The sequence below is a fragment of the Corvus brachyrhynchos genome, unplaced genomic scaffold (genome assembly GCF_000691975.1).
Source record: "Corvus brachyrhynchos isolate BGI_N302 unplaced genomic scaffold, ASM69197v1 scaffold115, whole genome shotgun sequence".
NCBI lineage: Eukaryota > Metazoa > Chordata > Aves > Passeriformes > Corvidae > Corvus > Corvus brachyrhynchos.
Genome location: NW_008239553.1, coordinates 20,818,087 through 20,833,304, shown reverse-complemented (window position 1 = coordinate 20,833,304; position 15,218 = coordinate 20,818,087). Strand labels below are relative to the sequence as shown.

General features: G+C 41.0%; 2 protein-coding genes across 2 annotated transcripts; both read left to right on the top strand.

Annotated features, from left to right (window-relative positions):
- Positions 1-6: 6 nt before the first annotated feature.
- On the top strand, positions 7-4,802 carry EAPP (E2F associated phosphoprotein). Its single transcript, XM_017742159.1, has 5 exons — positions 7-530; positions 1,168-1,266; positions 1,596-1,719; positions 2,550-2,669; positions 4,181-4,802. The coding sequence occupies exons 1-5, from the start codon at positions 467-469 to the stop codon at positions 4,440-4,442; spliced, it is 669 nt and encodes a 222-aa protein (XP_017597648.1). The 5' UTR covers positions 7-466; the 3' UTR covers positions 4,443-4,802.
- Positions 4,803-9,682: 4,880 nt separating this feature from the next.
- SPTSSA (serine palmitoyltransferase small subunit A) lies at positions 9,683-14,961 on the top strand. Its single transcript, XM_008639576.2, has 2 exons — positions 9,683-9,872; positions 12,699-14,961. The coding sequence occupies exons 1-2, from the start codon at positions 9,770-9,772 to the stop codon at positions 12,800-12,802; spliced, it is 207 nt and encodes a 68-aa protein (XP_008637798.1). The 5' UTR covers positions 9,683-9,769; the 3' UTR covers positions 12,803-14,961.
- The last annotated feature ends 257 nt before the right edge of the window (positions 14,962-15,218 follow it).

Below are 15,218 nucleotides of genomic sequence, written 5' to 3'. Positions count from 1 at the left end.
TGCCGGCCCCGGGCTGCCTGCGAAGTGCAGGAGGATCGGCCTCGCACCAGCCGTGGCGATTTCCTTGAAACCGGCGTATATTCCTGACCGCACAGCTTCCTGTGCCGAGCGAGAGTTGCAGGGGATCGCGGCAGGCCGCACGCAGTCGGCTGAAGCTCCTTTGCGTTTAAACTGGAGTTTTAATATCACTAAGCTAATAAAATGTTTTAATATGTACATTGCCAATAAACGTAGGAATAAATGCTTTCCAGTGCCCCCACACAATTCAAATATTCGTTCTCCAAGTGACTATGTCCACGTTTTAGCCTATTCGTAATAATTAGGTGTGTAACACTTAAATGTTTGTAGCTCAGAGGATGAGGTGGATGTGCTCCTACATGGCACTCCTGACCAGAAGCGGAAGCTGATACGGGAGTGCCTGACTGGGGAGAGCGAGTCTTCCAGTGATGATGAGTTCCAAAAGGAGATGGAAGCAGAACTGAACACCACCATGAAGACTATGGAAGGCAAATGGAAATCACCAGAAATGGGTAAATCACGCTTAACATCTGGTTGCATATGAAATCATGAATTATGTCTTAGTGGCCAAATCATCTTTACGTTTTGGTTGTGCAGTTGAGAGTACATAGCAATATTTACACCACCACATCCATACAGCATAAAATAGCAGTTTTGTTGCAAAGTGACTGTGACTGCTTGGCAGTTTATCTAGGTCTTTTTTGAACTTCTGTGGCCCTGAAATTTTGGGGGTCTTTTTTAGTTAATTTTATTGTAATCAAAGTTTGTGAAACAATGTGCCACACCTGTACTTCTTTCATGTGAGTAAAGATGTCTTGTGTGTATTATGTAGGGCAGAGACAGGCATATTTAATGTAGTGTCCTCTGTGTCTGAAGGGAGTGTTGGGAGAAACTTTCCATCAAACTGTACCTGAGGTTCAACTTCAAGGGAGGGGGAGCAGCTTTGCTCTGAGAATGGCTATAAATGAAGTAACACAAGTGATGTGAATGACAAGGGTGTGGGAATAATTTGGGAGAGCTGTTACTTAACACACCCAGGTAGAACAGAGCACTCTGGACGGAGTAACTTGAAAGTAAAGGTTTGTTCTGGGCTACATACTTCCTGTCATTTTAGTGGAGTGTCCTTACCACTTCTGATTTCACTTGTAGGTACTTCCTCAAGTACTGGGCTGACTGGATCTGCCAGCACTTCAAAATACTATGATGACATTTATTTTGATTCTGATTCAGAGGATGAAGATAAAATAGGTAAATGATAGAGGCGAGAGGAGGGCATCTTTATAGTACCACTCACTCTCTCAGATCCTGTAAAATCCTCTTGGGGGTGTCAAGAGGCTGTTTTTGAAGGCAGCATTTTGCAGGGTAATTACCAGCCTGTATGATCTCAGTGTAGTTCCTGCAGTTTTATTATGTATCCCAGTGTAATGCTTTGGTGTCATGCTCTTGGAGGAGCGATGAGCCAGGCCTTTAAGTTTCAGTTTAGATTTATTGCAAGGATGGAAAATGAAAATTGGAAATTGTATCTTTTGATAATTTGTGTCGGATGGTTGTAACACGTTCTTGCACAAATTTTTCAGATACACATGATGTCCGTAAAAACAGAAAACATCAGCAACGCCGGATTCTTTCCAATGATGAGCTGCTGTATGACCCAGAAGAAGACAGTAGAGACCAAGAGTGGGTAGATTCACAGAGGAGAGGGTAAGCAGCCATAAATACTTGAATTGTAAGATGCTTAACATCAACTGAAAATTTTAAATGAAAATGGTAAATATAGAGAAAAAGCCAATGCTGTCAAGTCCATGCAGCGGAACTATTTTTTATATATAACTTACAGCATAGGAAACTTAAAAGCCTGTAAAATGGTTTAGGTGTATGTAATGGAGGTTGAGTCTTCAAAACTATACAAAACTTCAAAACTTTTAAAATCAGGATTTCCAAATTCTGTAAGCCAGTTTTGTCTGTAGATCTCATCGAACAACCATGCTATGAATTAAAATATTGCAAGGTAATTTGATTGCTGATTAATATCTGTTTCTGATAAATACTGTATTTCCGGTTTTGGAAAACTCTGAATTTAGCAAGCCACAGAATGTTCAGAAAAAACAGGAACAATACAAAGCTGCTTTAGTGAGGGTTTTTTGAAGGTTGAAGTAGAAAAATGTTTGTTTCACCAGAGGTAAAATTTTCCACATAAATATATTGCATAAGATGATGTATGTTGCCTGCAGAGATAGCACTTGAGACACCTGCCTTGTTAGAGGAGAGGGTTATTAGGCACAAATGCTCATGCCAGATGTATTTGTCTCACCAAATGAAAATACTCTGTAAATGAAATGATACTGGTATATTTTCCCCTCACCTTATCATTTATGTTCTTTGGGTTAATGAAAAAGGTGTCTAGACGGAGCCAAGTATTAATTGGTGTACTTTAATGCAAAGAAAGGTTTGACAGTTGAATTGATATGACCAACAGCAAGGGCATGTCATTTCACTTTTTGTCTCCCCTTCCTCCTCTCTCGAACTGGTAGGTACCGTAACCAGAGAAGAGCACCGCAGCAGCGGCAGGCAAAACCTGCACCTGTTCCAAATAGCGATGCTGTTCTGAATTGCCCTGCTTGCATGACAACATTATGCCTGGACTGCCAGAGGTAACAACAGTGAACAATAAGGGGTCTTTTTGTAATGTCTTTTTTTCGGTAGTAGTAGTATTAGTTTATTCAATTTGATCATGGATTTTTATCAATTCCGTCATGCAAGGTTGCCCTAATAAAGAGAAGGCAGGTAGATGTGAATCAGATTTAGGGTTGGATGCTGTTTTGTAAGAATGATGATCAGTTTAACCTGCAGTGTGGAGATGTGGAAGAATAGGGTGGAATGTTAGCATAGTGGAGAAGGTAAATTTTTCAAAAAAATAATAACCATGGAGACTCAACAGGCATTTTAGGTAGATTGGGGTTTTTAGAGATACTTACTTATATATATTTTGGCTTGATGTTTAGAGGCGTAAAACTATTCCAGGTTATTTTTGTCTAAAAGTGCCTTGTTAAAGGAGGATTAAGCAAAATAAAGATAGCGTATTCATACTTGGTTTGAGTCTTAGCAGTTACATTTAAAAGTGTTTTGAGTGTAGTTACATTTAAAAGTGCCAGGAAGGTATTTAGGTGAGACTCCACAGTGTGTTTTGCCAGTCTTCAGTGTCTGACTGCATTGCAGGCCTGGTTAGTGCTGCTAACCCATGCTAAGGAAAGGACTCTAGAACTGGGAGTAAAGTAGAAAGAAATATTCTGAAATGAGGAATAAACTACCTGTCATTTATTGAGTATTTTTGGTGATTGAGGATAAAATTCCACAGCAGCCTAAAATCATCTAAGTACTGGTCCTGTTTTTTGCTTTGCTGGCTCTGGTACTTCGTGACCCTGTTCTATAGTTAAGTGTTTCAGTTTGCTAAGATGACAGAAAACTCCCTATTTTTATTGTCAGACTGGTCTTTCCTGGGTTTAATAAACTGAAATAGCTCAGCACAGTGTCATACAAGCAGTAAGCCAGCAGAATTTGAGACTGGACTTCTATAGCCACTGTTATGTTGGTTTAGGCTGCTGTAAAGTTGCAGCCTGAGGGACATAGCATTAAATTGGCCTACAGCACTGAATTTTGCTACATACTCCAGATATACAGTTGTTAAGGCTGATGACAGCTGAAATTTTGTTTTATGTTTTATTATAGACATGTGTCTTCTAATGTGATGTGTCAATGTTGTTATTTATAAATAAGGAATTTCAGACTTGCACGACATTTTAGGATGTCAGTGCCAGTAGTTGAGTCATTTGCACTCACAGCTTCCTGATCTTTTGCCTATTATCAGCTATATGTAGCAATGCGTAATTCTGCAGTACCAGTACCATTGTACTCCAGAGTGTTTCTTTCAGCAACAGCCAGTATTTTTTTTAAATGCCTTAAAAAAAAACAACAGATGGCTGCAATTCTATGTTTTTATTATTTTTGTAGCTGTGACTTCTGTTTATAAAATTCCTATTTATTTGGCTTTCAGCCCTTTGGCATGTTACTTCCTATCTTTAATCCCATTTTCAATGGTGATAACAGATTTCTTGGAAGCAGAGTTGTGTATGGTATGACTTGCATTTTCTTCCCTTCTCCATAGACATGAATCTTACAAAACACAGTACAGAGCAATGTTTGTGATGAACTGTGTTGTTAACAAAGAGGAAATACTGAAATACAGAAAGAAGGTAAAGAGAAGTAAGAAAATGAAGCACAGCAAAGAAATTGGCTCTATACAATCAAATCAAGAAGAAGAGGAAGTTTATCATCCGGTATTATGTACTGAATGTTCAACTGAAGTAGCAGTAATGGATAAAGATGAAGTTTTTCACTTCTTCAATGTTCTGGCCAGCCACTCCTAATGTGCAAATGCCAGGGGAAAAATCCTGTGCTGTTTTTAAGAGCATGGGAAGTGTTAGAAATGCAGGCACGCTAGCCTTTTTAAAATGTGGTCTTGTAAATGTACATTATCATCTGAGAACTTTATAATGGTTGGACTTTTTGCAAAGTTTGTAAAGGGCATACGGTTAACTGCATGTATTTGAGAGCAGTATTCTTTCCCACCATCAGGCAGTTGAATCATTGGGGATTAAAAATTTTGTAAATACCATGTAAGATCTGTATATTATAATCATTCCCTGTATATATACAATCCATTCATTATCTCAGTGTGTATTAGAACTGCTTCTTGGAATAAATACTTTATAGTAACTGATTTTCCACAGCTGCATTGGTTATATTTATAGCAAGGGATATACAGCTTTCAGTCAGGATGTTTGATGTGCTTAGGCTGTTGTTCTTGGTAGATTTGCACACATGTAATCTGTGTTACGGTTTTACCCCAGCTGGCAACTAAGCCACACAGCTGCTTGCTCACTCCTCCCACCCCCTCCCCCAGCGGGGAGGAAAATTTGGACCTGAAAACCCGTGGCAAGAGGAGCCCACACTAGAGCAGGTGTTCTGGTAGAACTTGTGACCCTGTGGTGGACCCATGTTGGAGCAGGCTGTACCTAAAGGACTGCACTTCATAGAAAAAGACCTACATAGGAGCAGTTTGGGAAGAACTGTTGCCTGTGGGATGGACTCATGTTAGAGAAGTTTGTGGAGTACTGTCTCCTGTGGAAGGTAGTCCACACTGGAGCAGGGGAAGGACTTCTCCTGGAGCAGTGGCAGGAACAATGGGTGATGAACTGACTGTAACCTTCATTTCCTGTCCCCTTGCACTGTTGGCGGGGAAGGAAGTAGAGCCCAAGAAGGAGGGAGAGTTGGGGGAAAGTGTTTTTAAGATTTATTGTATTTCTCATTATCCTGCTCTGAGATTTTGTTAGTAATAAGTCCAGTTAATATCCCCAAGTTCGGTGTGTTTTGCCCATGGTGGTATTTGGGGAGTGAGCTCTCCCAATCCTTAACTCATGAACCTTTTTCTGTATTTCCCCTGTGCATATGCAGAGGGGAATAACAGAGCAGCTTTGGTGGGTGTCTGGTGTCCAGCCAGGGTCAACCCACCGCAACAACACAACTGCTCACCACCTGCTGACCGACAGCCAGCTTGTCCCTGAACAGCAATCATGTGCCTTCCAGGTAACTCTCCCAGTTTATATACTGGGCATGATATTCTAGAGTATGGAATATCCCTTTGGCCAGTTTGGTCACTTGTCCTGGCCATGCTCCCTCCCAGTTTTTTGTGGAGCTCCTCATTGGCAGAGCATGAGACACTGAAAAGTCCTTGACTTATCCTAAGTACCACCTAGTGTTTTGCCAGTGACTAGGGTCAGAGACACAGACACAAACCAACACCAACTTAAGGAATAGTGTAAATTACTATAATGCAAAACTGCAAAGAATCACAAAAGCATAGACTAAGCGATGCACATAATCCTTAGGAAACAATTACACAAGGATAAGCAATGCACCTAATTGTTACTACGAAAGAATGCCTATAGTGATTTAAGAAAGATACATCACCAGTTACCCTAATACTTGACCATCATCCAAGCCCTCAAAACATCAACTGTGGGGCAAAGGACTGGAGAACCAGGCCTGGTAATGGAACTCCAGTGGTGTGTCCACCTTGCAGGCCACGAGGCTCCCCCAATTTAACTGTGACAGTAGCCCAGATTTTGTACTGTTAAACAAACAAGCTGACATAATTTCTGATTTCATTCTTCTGTTTGCTTTCCCCTAAAGCCCCACCAGGGCTCCAGGAGGAACCAAGGGAGTTGTCTTTGACCCCATACCCCTCTAGTAAGGCCAGATGTGGCCTTATCTGGTTTCTAGATATGGAAAGGTAAATAAATGTTTTGCCAATAAATGAATACATATAACAATACTTTGTTAATGAGCGAATATATATATAACATTTGGTTGGAATGTTCATCTAGAGGTTAACTTTGGCTCAGGGCCTGTTGTTTGGGCCTTAGTACTTAATTTAGCAACAACCAAAACATCAGGGTGTTCATGAGAACATTATTCTCATACTAAATCCAAGCTACTGACAAGAATATGAACTCCATCCCAGCCAAAACCAGGACACTGATAGATTGTAATGATATTTGGATTTTTGGTTCATTAAGCTCTCAAAAAATTGAAACTTTCCTTTATACAGAGTGGAAGATGAGTTTACATTGATTTTGCTGGCATGGAGTGTTCTGCCACTGATCGTGTAAATCAACATATTAATGCCCAGCAATACAGCTAAATGTTGTACATGTAAATATGTCTATGAAGAAAGTACTGGACTTTATTGTCCTTTTTCCTTATGATGACACATTTTAAGAAGAAATTTACAGTCAGATCTATTACCATAGAACTAGTTTGTATGCTTTTTCTGTTTCTTTAGTAGATTTACAGCTTCTTTATGGAAGCACAAAGAGCTTCTGCTACTTGGTATTTATGTTTATGAAGCCACTGTATTTTTAATACTGGATTTTCCCGGTCTCCATTCAGGTGTGTGCCCAAGAGGTGAACTCTTGTTTTTTATTAGTAATTAACATCTCTTTATAGCCTGATTTTTTTTCACTCTACTTTGAACAAGGGTCTGTCTGGAAAAAAAAAAATCTCATCTTTGTGTTTTTTCTCATAATAGTACTGGGAGTAACTAGTTATATGTGCTTTGAGGAATTGTCAGAAATATTTGAACTTAGGAGATAGGAACCTGAATAGCATCTTTTGTGCCTTAGATTATAATAAAACCTTCTAACTCTTTTGTTACCTTTTGTAGTCCCTGGTGTGGTATTTTACTAATCCACACATACTCATTCTATGCTGTTACATGAGATTAGGAAGAAATAAACATCCTGGTTCTTCTGTCAGGATTACATGAGAAAAGCACTGAATTACTATTATCAAATCAGCAGAAACTTAGCCTCTGCCTAATGAAGTAGAGAACTGTTGATGCAGCTGCTGAACACGTGGTTGGTCAGTATGATGTGCCTTCCTCTGCATATGCAACCTATGAACAAAATGGAGCTCTATTGGTTCTGAGGCTTGGGGTATGCATGAGACAAGATTTCAATCTCATCTTTGCTACCTACATTCAGACTCATTAGTGAAGTATCTAACTTGCAGTATCAGCTGTGGGATCATCAGAAGTGGGATAAATTCTTACTGTGTGCCACGAGTCAAGAGGTGTATACAGGAAATTTTGAATGTATCAAGAACTGTTTCTTGGTAGAACTGTGGAGGAGCACATGTAATAGGGAGTATGGTCTGTGCTCTAGAGCATGCTGGCCTCAATTTAGCTCTCTTCACATTCCAGGTGAAACACAAAGGCTGTGTGTAGTGTCAGGTTAAGGATGTTTGCACTGACCTGCTGGAAACATGAGCACGTGAGAATGTAGTTCACGGGCTCAAGTGTCAATGCAGGTGGTATCACAAAAATCAGTTACGTGATGACAGTCCGTAAGCGGGGGTACAATGGAGCTGGTGAAGGAAGGGAAACTATAGAGGAATAATGTCCATTTCCTTAAGGGGCTAACTAGCAAAAAAACTCTGATGAGTATTCACCACACCAAAAAAGGGGCTGCCTACCTGGTAGGTTAGGACAGATGTAGTACATTTTGAAGCTGGCATGCCTCTAGGCATTACCTTTCCTCTCATCCCAGGTCCTTTCTTGCTGCTGCAAGCATTTTGCTTGCCTTACGACTTGAATTGCACAGCGTCTTGTTAGGAATCACAGGAACAGAGAGGACTGGACCTGTTTGCTCCATGTTGATAATGTTCTTGCAGCTTTGAATGGGAGTAATGCTTTACTTGTGCTGAATACCCCATTTGTCCTTGAACTTTGGACATGTTTATACAGAAAGGCGCCTTTCGTGATTACTACCATGTGCTCAAGCAGCAACACCAACACGGCACTCCTCCAACAGCAACTGCAACAAGTAACAGCAGACTTGGATAGTGGCAACAGCTCCCGTAGGCATTGTGTAGGAGTGTTAACTGAATGCTCTCATTTCCCCTTGTGTTGAAATAAAACTGCACAGATAAGGTGTGTCTAAATGTCTTCAGGGTGAATTAAATCCCATTTCAGATTCCTGAAATAGTACACAAAATCGTACAGTCTTAAGTTTTGCCAGCTGCTTTTCTTTTTCACAGTTATCTCCTGGTCCTGTGGTTGTATTTTGCAGCTGTATAAGTAACTCATATGTGCATTCTCCTGTGGTTGTATTTCCTTATTTTTCATTGGATAAATAGAACAGGTGAAGGTATGGGTGGGATGGCTACAAGGACAGAATCACATTGCTCAGTGACATAACTGCAAATTGATTTACTAAGCAGAGTAAGTATAGTGGGTCAATTCCAGTTTCTAATCTATGCTGTGCACACTTGGAATGTGTGGTCTGGACCAGTGGCCTGGCCCCAGTGCCTGGAAGTTGCAACACATGCTCTGCTCATTTAAGGCCTGATGATTGTGTACATCCCCTTCCAGCGGGCTTTCAACACCTGTCTTCTAGAGTGTCAGCATAAACTGCCAAGGGCCTTCCTAATCACCAAGTTCCAAACCAGTCTCTGGGAATTTCTCTTAGGCCAAATAGCAGTCAGGGCAGGGGTGTCCCACAGCCTCTGGTTTCTGTCTCCGAGTGCCTTAGGGTAGTGCAAAGTTAGGAACAGTCACAGTAAACAGTTGACTTATCACTTCTTTGTTTTTCCTATTCATATGGATTAATCTCGCCAGAGCTGGCCGATCTTAAGGTCGCATTTATCCGAGCCACGTTTTTAGGTGGGTTTTACCCTCCGACAATTGAACGAAACTGAAGACTCGTGCAGATAATTTTTAACATGCCTCCCTTAGGCCCTGCCAAGCACAGGCTTTGACTCTTCCGTGATTCCCAGAACGTCAATTTAGATTAAACAGGATGAGAGAAAGTAGGTTGCAGCACCATCTCCTCGGTGTGACTCGGGCCGGGAGGTTACCATGTTCAGGTCAGCCGTATAATTTAATCAGCTCGGGCCCGATGTCGGCGTTCAGCGGGGAGGGCCGGGGAAGCGGCGAGTGCCCTCACCGTGCTCCCCGGCTCTGGGAGCGCCCGGAGCACGCCGTGCCGACCCCACAGGCCGCGGCGCCTCCTTGCCGGTGGCCGCGGCCGCCCGAGCACAGGGCGGGGCTGGGGGAGGGCGGTCCCGGCTGCACCGCCCCCGTCTCTGCTCGGCCTGGGCCCGGCGCGGGGCCGCTGGCGGGCGGGGGAGCGCCATGGCGCTGGGCTCGGCGTGGAAGCAGATGTCGTGGCTGTACTACCAGTACCTGCTGGTCACCGCGCTCTACATGCTGGAGCCCTGGGAGCGCACCGTCTTCAGTATCCTTCTGCCGGCCGGGCCTGGCGGGGGGGGGGTTTGTGCGGGGCCGGGGGCTCTCCCCCTTCCTTGCCGTGCTGTGTCCGGCGGTGGCTCCGGGGCTGCCCCAAGGCCTCCGGGCGGGTGTGGCGGCTCCGCCGGCCCTGCGCGGGGCTCGGGGAGCGCCCGGGCCGTGGTCGTGCTGAGGGCGCTGCCGCCGGCGGGGCTTGCTGGGGGTGGAGGAGAGTCGGGCCGGGAGGGGAGCCGAGCCGAGCCGGCCTGAGGCGCCGAGCGCGGCCAGAGGGGCGGCGGGGTCCGCTTGGGACCGAGGCTTGGCCCCACCTTGCTGGCGGGGGCTCAGCTCCTCACCCTTCCAAACTTACATGCTGCCCGAGCTGGGAATAAGCCTCACTCTGCTGTTTTCGCATGCCGTGTCCGGGCGCCTGGCAGCCTAGTCCGTTTCTCCTCCGGTATAAGTTTTTATCTCTAGAGTTGTGGTAGTTCTGTCTCTTGCACTGAAATCCAGAGCTTTCTGTTAAGGATAAGTGTCTTTAATGATTTCTTTTGTATTTTTGCCTAGAGGAAAGTAAATGTGCACGCTGCAAAACCTGGGAAGCCTAGGGTTTCATGCTGCTTTGTCACATAGCTTTTATTACATGGGTATTTAATCCTCGAGCTGGTAAATTTGCTTGGCTGTTTCAGAGTGGAAGAACTTGATAGATGCTCATGTAAAGGCATCTGTATAAACACTATTTATAGGTTTTCTTCTTTACCTGGCCCTTTTTTACAGGCAGTGCATTTTCTTAAGTATTGCTATGGCATTGCAAGTATTTTTCTCTCAAGTGTGACTGTTTTGATCTTGACTTAAAATGATGTCTCAGTACGAATGACCCTGAGACATCTCCAGTTAATGCTGAGAGGCGGATAGAGAAATTAATTGAAACATTAACATAGAGAAGGGTATAAGCAGTAGCAAGAATCTGCTTTTGCTGAGATTCTGCTCAGTTTTGTAAAGAAACTCATATTTGTTGCATAAAAGTGGTTGCCCAAGTTACAGTGCTGTGGTCAGTCATTTTATTTTTCCTGTGCCAAGTCAGTAGAAATGGAGATGACTGGAAAAGAGGAATACTATGTTTTTATAGACTTACTGTGCACAATTGTTCAGGTAGGGGTTCTTCTGTTGTATTCCTTGTTAACATACGTTCTTCCTTTTATGCCATGCCTGTGTTATTGAGGAAACCTAATTTTTGTTTTCCCTGCAATTATATTAATCATGATTATTTTTTTTCCTTTTTGCCTTGTGCAAAATATTTAAGTAAATGAAAGTGTGTACATGTTTACTTTCATAAAATGCTCATATTGTAATTGCCACATAGTGTACAAATGTAAGGAGTGGCACATGTATCACTTCTGATATCAGATCACCAAAAATGTTTTTTGTCCTCAAAGTGGATGCTTTGGCTGTAGGTGGGCCATGTCTGCTAGGTGCTGTATGGATGCAGTGCAGACACAGTGGCCTTGGGAACTAATGGTGTGTGGCTGTGCTGTGTGTCATGCTGCTGCCTGTGCTCCAGTATCAGAAGTGAGCACTGATAGGGAAATGTGGATTTATGAGTTGACCTTCATTTTAGTATCTCTTGCTGTATAATCTTCTGGGACTATAAATACACCAAGCAGCTCTAAAAGGCACACCTCATACCTCTGCTCTGCCGTGGGTGAGTCGGTCATAGAGCGCTTGTTATGCTTGTGCTGTGGAGACTTGATTTCAGGAAAGCGCAGAGCGTGCACAGCTCCTCTGGTTTCACCTGTGGAAACCGAGTACTGCTGTCTGTCTTATCACGCTTGTTAATCTCCAGTGTGTTTTATAGTGTTTCTGGCTAAGTTTACTGAATCTCTGCAGGTAGTTGGACGAAATCAACAGTTTTTTATTAATTTTGAGTACTTCCGAATTTCTGAAACCTTAAGCTTTTTGAAACCATAATCTTTCAGTAATCTGATGCCGGAATTTGTTTAGATAAAGCTTCAAGAGCCCCTAGAGCTTGACAAAAATACAGCTGTACATATACTTTATAAGCTATTGTCTCAGTTCTCTATATAAGTTTTACAAAAGTTCCCTGTTAGGAGTTCAACTAATAAAGTGGTCATCTGAAGACTTTTTAGCTGATAGCGTCATGTGAAGTTTATTTTGCATTGTAATCTGCTATAGTAAAGTACTAATGACTGCGTTTAAGTACACACCTTGAGTCAAAGCTATGCTCATGCTCTGAGGCTTTGTGAGTGAAGTAGTTAGAAAACATCCAATGCGGTCTGCTTAAAAAGGAGGTCATCCACAAATAAGAATGGTATTGTTCAGTAAATACTGATTTACTTCTAAAGTAATTTACTGAGTAAGTAAACTACTTTTTCAGTAAATACTCATATTATTGTAGTTTTGTTTTGTTTTGGATTTTTGTGGTGGTTGACTTTTTTCTGCTTGGCTTAATGGGGCTGGCTTCAGCAAGACTTGCTCAACATCTAAGAAGATGAATGTGAAAACGTGTATTTTCTCAGTGCCCGCTTTCTGTTCTGCCTCACACTTCCCATGCTCTGGCCTGTCCTCTTGTGTCACTGACAAGGCAGTGGATAACTTGCAAGGCATCCTTTGCAATTCAGCTGATTGCTTCTACTGGCATTCTGGTTTTCAGTGTTCATTAGGTTCTTCTGTGGCTTATAATTGCCGAATACAGTTGATCTTGTTGTTTCAGAAACATAATGTTATAAGATAGTAACCACTAAAATTTTAATGCTATAGTTTGTGATGTCTTGTGCGGTTTCTGTTTCAAGTGCTTTTTTCCTCAACTGTAATTCAGATTCCATGTTAGTTTCCATTGTTGGAATGGCACTGTACACAGGCTATGTGTTCATGCCTCAGCACATCATGGCAATATTGCACTACTTTGAAATTGTGCAGTGATGAAGAACGTATTTTCAAGAAGTAACTGGGCTTTGAAATCTGGTCTACAAAGAAGAATGAACCTCTTAGTTTTAACAAGATTTCTACTGATGTCCGAAAGACACAATTATGACTCTGAAGACTAGGAAATGAGATATGTAGAGCAGGGACGTGAGATGTCCCCTGTGTTGTGTTCATTCCCTTTAATTTTACAAGATACGCCCTTGTATAGTAGTTTTGTCTACTTTAACATTGTGATTGTACTTTGATATCAGTATTTTCTTAACTTTGTGACAGTTTCAATATTGCACTGTGAAAGCTTTTCTTAATTGTAATTTTGAGTAAATCTTAATTGCCTTCTATTTTTAATCAGAAAGTCATCTTATTAAATGGGGCTTAAAGCTTTTGCTATTGTATGGTATGTATTTGCCTGGATATTTCTATTAATGCTTTTTGTAAGAAAATACATCTAGATTCATATTAGAGACATGGATATATTAGTCTAATGCTATTTACAAAAGTTAGTTTGTATGACTGAACTCAGGTGTACTGTTTGCTGTCCAAACTTTGTTCAACAGTATATTTGTGCATATCACCTAAATTTGGAATTGGCAGTTATTTCAAGTTTCTGTATTCTACCTGTTGGAGGAGGGAGGGGGAAATGAGGCATTCAAGCAGAGTGAAGACTGCATTCGTTATGTTTGAAGTAGTGCTGTGGTTCTGGGCTCTATCTGCGTGGGAGGAGAAACAGACTTTCCTTTACTGGTATTGGCCCACATAAGGCTTTGGGATAGCACTTTAAATCAACCCTGTTTTTCTAGCTACCAATTTAATTGTACTTTTACAGGATGCTTTATTATGTTCCAATAGCTATGGTTTCTGCTGATTTTCACTCAACAGTTTAACTATGTCTAGGTTTTCAAGGGGTTTTCTATTGCTGCTAGTGTTCCAAACATGTTTTCGCTACAAATGACCAAAACATAGGGGTTTCAATGGACTTGAGTTACAATTACAGCAATAAGTAGCTGAATATTTGGCTGAAGTCCTGTCTTTTTTTTAATAGGGATTTTTTTCAGTTTTGTATTCTGAAATGTAAGATGGTGACAACTTAACTTTCCTAAGTGGACAATTTTTTTGTTGTTGTTGTTTAAAAAATAAAAGTTAAAAAGCAGAGCTTTGATGCAGAACTTTCCTGGAGAAGTTAAATGTGTTTCCGAGTGCTGCTTGCTTTTCTCAGAACTTTCCAAAAGTGATACTTGACCAAAGAACTGTGATTTTAATGGTCCAGTAATAATAGGTACTGTTATGTCTTTTATGCAACGTCTGTTGACATCAGAAATTGTAGATGTCCAGTATCTATAGAGATATTGTCTTTTATTTAATTTTCTCAAAGGTGTATTCATGAGAAGAGAGTGTTTTTCCCTGTATTTAAAAACTTCATATGTATTTGATTAAAAACCCTGTTGTTGTTTTGGGAACTAAAAACAGTGAGCCTTAAACTTCTTAGATGAACCTGAAGTTGGTAGGAGTCTCCCTCTAATTCAGTGCTTTCACTTATTAATAACTGGCCGACAAAACATGGGTAGGTTTTTGGGATTGTGTTTTTTGTTATTTTTTTTGGTGGTGTTTTATTGTGGTTTTATTTAAATGTATCCAGAGTTGTATGTGAGCGTTTTAAGTGTATATATGGAGATAATGATAAGTTAATGTACTCTTTTGGAAGTAACATAGCATAAGTCCAGTCTCTCTGTGGATTAAATTGATACTTGATTGTGATGTTTCGTTGCAAACTACTACCATGATTGATAACCTCTTTCTCAGCAGTAGATATGTTATTTGTATGAGGGTGAGAAAATCCCTTCAGTGTGGTGGCATTAGGAATGTTAAGCATGATTTTTAATTGTGAAAGGTTTTATAAAAGGGCTTTGATATACTGACTTTTATTAACTGTCTGCTTTTTGTTGAGGAAAAAAAGAGTAACCACTAATTTCCAATTATTTGTGTTATGTAGGCTTGATTGATACCATACTTGAATTCAATTTGCTAATTTGAGTAGTCTTTTTCAGTATTTCTTTTAGTATAAATCAAGAATCTTATAGTCTTGGATAGTTCTTTTTAGATTCTGAATACTTTGTGAAAGATGGAGTACTTTCATTAATAAAATACGATGTGTTACTAAAGTTTAAATTTCTAGAAGAAAGTTTTTGCTGTGTGTCATTTTGTTAAGGTTGAGCTAGTGAAGAGATGGTTCAAGTGGTGATTATTACAAAGCAGAGCTTTCTTTTTTAAAGTAAGGGTATTGGTAGGGATTTAAGTAATCATTACATTTGAATCATAATAAATGAATCATAAGGCTACCAAGTTGTTTTCCCACTGCAGTCTGCCTTATTGTCTTATTAGTTGGGGGATCATGTCCTCTATGATAGAACCATAAGCT